Here is an 8,077-nt window from a genome sequence, read left to right as displayed (position 1 = left end):
CCTGCTGCTGCTGCTGCTGCTGCTGTTGCTGCTGCTGCTGCTGGTGCTGCTGCTGCTGCTGGCATACCTGCTGCTGCTCCTGCACATAGACGATTAATTTTCGCATTATTTTCATTCCATCTTTGGAGGGCCTCTAAATAATGATCAAAAGAAAAATATACAATACCGCTATGGGGAAATATCCTGAGCAGCAGCAGCAGCAGCAGCAGCAGCAACAGGAGCAGGAGCAGCAGCAGCAGCAGCAGCAGGAGCAGCAACAGGAGCACAGTAGGAGGATGTAAGTAAAAGGAACCTTGAAGAGCAGAAACGAAATCAACAGCAGGAACAGCAACAGCAAAACCACTAACTGCAGCAGCAGCAGCAGCAGCAGCAGCATTACAGGGAAAGAAGAAAGAAAATAAATTATTTTATTACCTGCAAATAGCTGAAGAATTTCCTTTCCATAAAGAAAGAAATCCCTCTGTTTGTATAAAACGATTTAATTCTCTTGGTATTCTTCTTACAGAAAATACTTCTCCAGAGTATGCGCTCCTAACCTAAAGGTAAGAAAAAAAAAAGTGGAAAAACATCACTAAATAGTATATTTGTCTGCATGCATGCAAATATTCATGCATGCATGCAAATTTTATTTATATTTATATGTATGTTAATCTCTACTTTTCGCTGCTGATGACCAAAAGAGTTGTCGATTTAACGCCTTCTTTCCCCCCGTGCTGGCTATTCTACAGGAAGAAGCAAGGGTCTGATCCTCAATATTAGAGGGTCATTTTTAATTCTTTTTTGGATAATTATACCTGGAGGGTAATTTTAAGACGATCTAGGGGATAAACGATAGTTTTGGCGGTTGTTCCGGCTATGGATCCGCGGAGAAACTGACAAAGTTCACAAATTGGTCTGCTGAGGTGTCTAGACACCTCAGCCGAAGGTGCAGGCGAAACCTCCGCCGTCTCACCCATCTTAGGACAGGAAAATTCAATTTTTCTGAATTTTCATAAAATAAATTCGTCATTCTCATTATATTTTATCCTGTAGTAGTAGTTTATTAGCGGCATATTTGCATTACCCACTTGCATAAGCTCCTTTTCTCCGCATAAACTAAATGGTTAATATTGAACCACCAAAGACCGAAGTTAAATAAAGGAAATAATCAACATCCTTCTTCCTCAACTGGATTAATATAAACAAGAAAAATACAAATATAATATTATTAAATAATGATTTTTATCTCTCAGCCAATAGACCACCACAGAAGGAAGATTGGGGGCCCCGGGGCCCCCCTTCCGTCGTTTTGCAAGTCACGGTGGCGATCAGCGAGTAAGCCATCATTATAGACATTTCTTCTCTTAATTTTGCGGTAAAAAAGGGTTTATTTTGTCTTTATTATTTAGTTTTTATGATAAAGAATCATATTTTCAATTAGTAGTACAGTATAATGTATATATAAGATATATTCCCTTTTATATCTAAGAAGCGTCATCTTTGCCGCACCGCTCTGTACCTTTGGTGATTTTCTGCATTTCTTTTCTTTTTTATCTCTTTTATAATTTAATATTTATTTCTTCTTTCTTTCTTCTTTGCTGTCTCTTTTACTCTTAAGGATTCTCTTCTCTTTACCCCACCGTGATCATCAGGGTATTATTAGCCGCAGCTTGTTGCATTAGGCAGCAGCAAATGGTCATTTGCTGCTTTTGTTGCAGTCATCTTAATATTAACATCCTGGATAATCAATAACGTCTGCATCATCAGCAGCAGCAGCAGCAGATACTGCATCTGCCTCAGCTGCAGCAGCAGCAGCAACAGCAGTAGCAGTCAGCAGTAGCAGCAGATACTGCAGCAGCGGCAGCTGCTGCAGTATCTGCTGCTACTGCTGACTGCTACTGCTGTTGCTGCTGTTGCTGCTGCTGTGTATATATATAGACAATGGGGGGCCATGGAGGCCTGAATATATTACCACAGAAGAGGTGGCATGTGTATAGAGATGATAATCGTCTTCGTGTGCTGCGCGATGAGGCGGAGTTCAAGGCAGCAATTGAGGTGTATAGGCAGCAGCAGCAACGGACAGTCATGACGGATGCACTTACTCTATTTAAGAGACGTAAGATGAATGTAGATAATATACAAGAAACAGATAAGCATGCAGCAGCAAATAATGATGCTGCAGCAGCAGCTAATGGTAAAGCACCAGCAGCAGCAGCACCTGCTGCTGCTGCTGCAGCACCTGCAGCAGCAAAAGCAATACCTCATAGATGGTGTTCACTCTTTGAGGAGACACACAGCAGCAACCGTCCTGTTGCTGCAAATAGTTCTTATGGAGAAAAGAGACCTGCAGCAACAGCAGCAGCAGCAGCAGCAGCAGCAGAAGCAGCACCAGCATCTCCAACCGAAGCAGTAGTAGCTGGACCACAACTACCATCAGCATCAGCAACAGAAGCAAGACCTTCTGCTGCTGCTGCTGCTGCTGCTGCTGCTGCTGCTGCTGCTTGGGACGCACCGGCTATAGAGGGTTTATGGCGTCCTCCTGCTGCTATGCAGCAGCCTCTTGTAGCTGCTGCTGAGCTGCCTGTACACCCGAATGAAGGGAAAGTAGATGCATTAGGACAAATAGGAGGAAAAGGACATATAAATTTATTTGCTGCAGCAGAGATTGAGGTGTCTAGACAGCATAAAGCAAGACAAAGATATTTAGTACAAGCAGGACATATAAGTAATATAAACAGCAGCAGCAGCAGCAGCAGCAGGATTAGCGATTTTGCTGCTGTATCTAATGATATAAAGAAAGGTACATGGTACCTAAAGGAATTACCTACTAATAAAAATATAAGAGAAGAAAAAGAACAAAAAGATGCATGCATACGTCGTGCATGCAGCAGCAGTTATGAGCAGCAGCAGCAGCGGCAGCAGCATACAACGGATATCGTTGAGGCAGCAGCAGAGGCAGCAAGACGTAGATTACTCCTAGTCCAACAGCAGCAGCAACAGCAACAGCAACAGCAGCCACAGCAGCAGCAACAACAGCAGCAGCAGCAGCAGCAGCAGCAGCAGCAAATATGGATAAATGTTGAGGAGAATATTCCCTCTAAGTCATCTGTAAAACAAAAGACAGAATACGTCACAGTTGAATCCGATTCAGACTGCAGCAGCAACAGCAGCAGCAGCAGCAGCAGCAGCAGCAGCAGCAGCGACAGCGACAGCAGCAACAGTGATGTATGTATAGTAGGGGAAAGAATAGAAGGAAAAGAAAAAAAAGAAATAAAAAAAAATAAAAAAAAAGAAAAAAAGAAAAAAGAAAAAAAAAATAAAAAAAAAGAAAAAAAAAAAATAAAAGAATTAAAAAGGAAATGGATGCTGCATGCATTACAAATTAAAATATAATATAAATAATATGCTGCTGCTGCTGTTGCTGCTGCAGCAGCAGTAACTGCTGCAGTTGCTGCTGCTGTTGTTGCTAGCTAAAAAGCAGCAGCAGCAGCAGCAGCAGCACGCAGCGGTGTCCTTATTTGCGAATAATTTTATTTTTTGTTTGTTTGCTGCTGCCCGCATACTCATTGCCTGCAGGCTGCTGCAACAGCAGCAGCAGCAGCAACAGCAGCAAGGAGGAGCAGCAACAGAAGTTCTGCAGCAGCTGCAGCTGCTGCAGCTGCAGGTAATTGCCTCCTCTGCATTGTACGTACAGCAGAGGATTGGCAATAACTAGAGATGCATTTGTTGTTTTATTTAGTCCTTCTCTCCCTTACGCCTATGCATCTATGCGCACATAATAACTTAGCTAGCTAGCTAGCTAGCTAGCTAGCCAGCTAGCAAGCTAGCTGCTCTAATGAATCGGTGGCTAGCTAGCAAGGTAAATCGCCATCCAGACAGCAAGCTAGCTAGCTACCTAGCTAGCAGGCCAGCAGCTAGCTATACAGCTTACTACCAGTAGCCAGCTAGTCAGCCGGTACAGTTACCAGCTAGCTACCTAGCTAGCTACCTAGTTACGTACATAACCTAGCTAGCTAGCTAGCTGCCTCCCTACCTACCTACCTAGCTGTCTACCCAGCTAGCTAGCCACCTAGCCTAGCTAATCTCTCTCTCTCTTTGTTATTAGGCAAGGATAAATTAAATAAATATTTATAAATATAAATATAAATATAAATATAAATATAAATATAAATATAAATATAAATATAAATATACAAATATTTATATATAAACAAGAATATACATCCTTGTATATTTGTTTATATTTTCCTGTCTTTATGACAGGAAATACAGTTATTATTATAAATAATAAATAAATAATAAATAAATAAATTAATAATAATAATAATAATAATAGCTATAATGCTATTATTAGTAGTAATTAATTAATTAATTAATTAATTAATTAATTAATTAATTAATTAATTAATTAGTTAATTAATTAATTACTATTACTTCTTCTTATTAAAGAAGATACCCCCTCTAATTCGTTTATTAACTAATTAATTAATTAATTAATTAATTAATTAATTAATTAATTAAATTAATTCATATACTAAATAATTAATTAATTTAATGAATAAATTAATTAATTATATTTATTTTTTTTTATATTTGCTCCTCTTTTTTGCATTAATTCTTGTGCTAATCTAATTACCTCTGGAGGTGTTAAATGGGGATTCTGTTGGGCTAACATTTGTACCATTTCTATATCTGGTTTCAGCTTCTGCTGCTGCTGCTGCTGCTGCTGCTGCTGCTCTTGCTGCTGCTGCTGCTGCTGCTGCTGCTGTTGTTGTTGTTGTTGGTTTGTGGTGGTTGATGAATCGGAAGAAATACTGTCATTAATCATTTCTTGTTTTGTTGTGCTGCTTGCTGTCGATTCTGCTGCTTTTGTTGTTGCTGCTGCTGCTGCTGTTGCTGCTGTTGCTGCAGCATGAGATGAGGAAGAGGAAACATTAATCTGCAGCAAATCATCATCATCCAAGTCATCTGCATGCGCGAATGTTCCTTTGCTGCTGTTGTTGCTGCTGCTGCTGCTGCTGCTCTTTCTTATAAGCATTTTTGTTCTCTGTAGTATATGATCTAAGTATGCTAATACAGCAGGAGCATCCGCATCTCTTAATTCTTCTCTGTATAAATCTAAACTTTGTAGGATTTTTCTTAATGGTTTAATATTTTCTTCTTTATTTTGTATATTTTCTTGTATATTTTCTTCTATTTCTTGTAATTCTTGATCAGCTTCCTCTAATCTTGAAGTAATAAATGCTCTTCTTTGTGCAGCATTTTGTCTTTGTGCTATATTTAATTTTCTTTCTCTTCTTGAAGAAATAAAAGAAAATATCTCCTTTATTAATAAAAGGCATGCAGAAGCTAAAAATAATGCCATACCATTCACCCCTACATCCCCCCAGAAACCTCGAGGCTGTATACGCGCCTCATGGAAATCTATCGGTATTTCTGCAACTCTTCCATTTCCATCAACAACTTTTAATTTAATTGATGGTCCATTATCATTATTATGTTCCCTTTTCGTTAGATATACATCATCTGCAGGTTTCGTCGTTGGAGTGGTTGCACCTGACCGTACACCCCAAGGTGTATCGGCAGCTACACGATCTTCTAACGTCACACTAGAAGCTGAATCCGCCGCAGAAACTTCTTTTTTATGAATATTTAAGAAAATAAAGAAGAATAATACGAATAAAAAACAAATACGAGGCAACAACAACGAGTCCTTCATCATCAATTATTCATATAATAGTACTTTTCCCTTTTTCTTCCCTAAACTAGAGTGTGGCCTCTACGCTGCGTTCAATATGTAAAAAGAGGAAAGAAAATTATTCATATCATGGGGAAAGACAAGAAATTAATCCCCAATAGAAGAAAAGCTGAATAGGAGCAGCTGGTTTCCGTCATTCCTTCTTATCTTTATGCATTATTACCATTAAGAAAACAATACCTTATCCAAATAGTAGAAGAAAGTACTATAAAAGAAATACTTCTTTACACTCTTCTTTTAATAAACAAAAGAAAACAACAAAAGAAATAAGAAAGAAGACGAAGGAGGCGGATCGACAGTCTCGATCACTTATTCAACTACTTCCTCTGAAATCACAACTTGAATAAGTTGTATTTTTTCTTGTTTCTTCTGTTACCCGGAGGTAAAATGAGTCAATTAAAGGTATTTTATTGGATTATTAAACAAAAACAACAAACTTCTTGCAGTAAAAAGGAAAAAAAAGGGGATTATGCACTTATTATCCATAGCGGGCTGGACTGAGACCACTAGCAGTAGTAGCGGCATGCTGCAGCATGCTGGTGGGGGCTACATACATGTCGCTAGCGGTAAAAAAGAGTAAAATAAGGAAATAAAAGGATATAAATATATTATAAATTATTATAATATTATTATTAATCAATTAACACTCCTTTTATTCCTATTTTTTGCCCCTTTTCTTCCCCTTTTTGCTGGTAATTCTATAAGAATTACCACCTGTCACCAGGCCGATAGTTCAGTTGGATAGAATGCCCGGCTACGGACCGGGTGGTCGTGGGTTCGAATCCTGCTCGGCCTACTTTTGTTCTTTTATTCAATTTTTTTGTATTTTTTGCTGTTAATAATAAGAATAATAATATTAATTATTGTTTTTAATACACAATTTAATTTATTTTATTTATTGATGCAGCCGGCGACACGCTAATAAGAAAAAATGCTGGTCTGGATGCATGCATGCAATGTATTCCTTATAGCAGAAGCCACTTGTTGATTTATTCTTGTATACTTCTTTGTTGAATCTTTTTCTTTCCTCTTTATTTTTTAACAAATTAATTTATCATTTTATTTTAGTATAATTATAAACAAATACTTTATCTTGTTGTAACTACACCGCATTCCCGGTGTATAGACCTCCGATTGCTTGTCTGAATTGCATGCGCGTCAGGAGGAAATAAACCTTTTTTTTTGTATTTCTTTGTTGCTGCTGCATTTTGTTTTATTTCATCTTATCCTCTGAGGTGTATAGGGAGCACAGAGGCAGCAGCAGATACACCTGAGCAGCAATACGAACTATTTTGCTGCTGCCAATACTCAAAAAATGCCCCGTGCAGCACATTTGCTGCTACAGCAGCAGCAGCTATAACTTACTAGTGTAGCAGTAGCAACCGCTGCTGCTGCTGCAGCTGCTCCCTGAGCAGCAGCAGCTGCTACAGCATCAGAACAAGCATAGAAGAGGGATGCATTCCTTCTTTTAGACGCCCCCCCCCCATTTATGTGTCATTTATTACATCCTTATTTCTTTCTCTTTTCCCTTTAGGGTTTATATCCTTTTTATTGTTATTTTATTTACCTCTACCCTCTAAACCCTAAACCCTAAACCCTAAACCCTAGTTCAACGATGCGAGATTATCAGCGTTCTTCCGGCTACCGTGCTGGTGACCCTGGTGCAGGAGGAGGAGGAGGAGGTCCACCACCTCCACCACCTCCACCACCACCTCCATCATCATCAGGATCAGGAGGAGGAGCAGCAACAGCAGCAACAGCAGCAGCAGCAGGAGCAGCAGGTGGATATATAACAGATACAACAATTCCTTTACCAGGTATATTAGAGGGTACAGATATATCCTTATTTCCTCTATTAACAGCAAAACAAATAAAAACAGAAATAAAAAGAATTCTTAGATGGAAAAGAAATACTTTTCCTGGTGGACAACCAGTCTCTCTCTCCTTCCAAAATATGGCGGGTACGGTCTAGGGTTTAGGGTTTAGGGTTTAGGGTTTAGGGTTTAGGGTTTAGGGTTTACAACTAGCGCATGGAAGGTACTCAGATGCACCAGGAGCAGCAGCAGTATAATTCTGCTGCTGCTGTTGTGTCTGTTGCTAGTGCAGTGTTGCTTCGAGTTTATAATTTTTCTTTGTTTGCTGCTACTGCTGCTCCTGCTGCTCCTGCTGCTGCTGCTGCTGCTGCTGCTGCTGTAGAATTATTTCGTCGTGATTATGTTGCATGCGAGAAGACTGACGGCATTCGTTTTTTATTATTTGCAACAAATCATAAAATATATTTAATTGGGAGAAGAGATGAGGTGCGTATACACCTAAATTATATATATATATATATATATA

At 39.1% G+C, this 8,077-nt stretch overlaps 3 protein-coding genes across 3 annotated transcripts; 2 read left to right on the top strand and 1 right to left on the bottom strand.

The window, feature by feature from the left end:
• Positions 1–1,920: 1,920 nt before the first annotated feature.
• Positions 1,921–3,690, top strand: EMWEY_00053190 (hypothetical protein, conserved; the record flags this gene model as incomplete). The annotated part of the gene is made up of 2 exons (XM_013479955.1): positions 1,921–3,213; positions 3,556–3,690. The coding sequence occupies 2 exons, from the start codon at positions 1,921–1,923 to the stop codon at positions 3,688–3,690; spliced, it is 1,428 nt and encodes a 475-aa protein (XP_013335409.1).
• An 856-nt stretch (positions 3,691–4,546) lies between these two features.
• Positions 4,547–5,698, bottom strand: EMWEY_00053180 (hypothetical protein, conserved; the record flags this gene model as incomplete). The annotated part of the gene is made up of 1 exon (XM_013479954.1): positions 4,547–5,698. The coding sequence occupies one exon, from the start codon at positions 5,696–5,698 to the stop codon at positions 4,547–4,549; it is 1,152 nt and encodes a 383-aa protein (XP_013335408.1).
• A 1,654-nt stretch (positions 5,699–7,352) lies between these two features.
• On the top strand, positions 7,353–7,566 carry EMWEY_00053170 (hypothetical protein; the record flags this gene model as incomplete). Its single annotated transcript, XM_013479953.1, has 1 exon — positions 7,353–7,566. A coding segment is annotated over one exon (214 nt), but the record flags the coding sequence as incomplete, so codon positions are not given.
• Between the last annotated feature and the right edge of the window lie 511 nt (positions 7,567–8,077).

Source organism: Eimeria maxima, genomic scaffold (genome assembly GCF_000499605.1).
Source record: "Eimeria maxima Weybridge genomic scaffold, Emw_scaff1493, whole genome shotgun sequence".
Taxonomy (NCBI): domain Eukaryota; phylum Apicomplexa; class Conoidasida; order Eucoccidiorida; family Eimeriidae; genus Eimeria; species Eimeria maxima.
The sequence above is the reverse complement of the archived record's forward strand: the minus strand, read 5'-3'. Positions and strand labels throughout refer to the sequence as shown.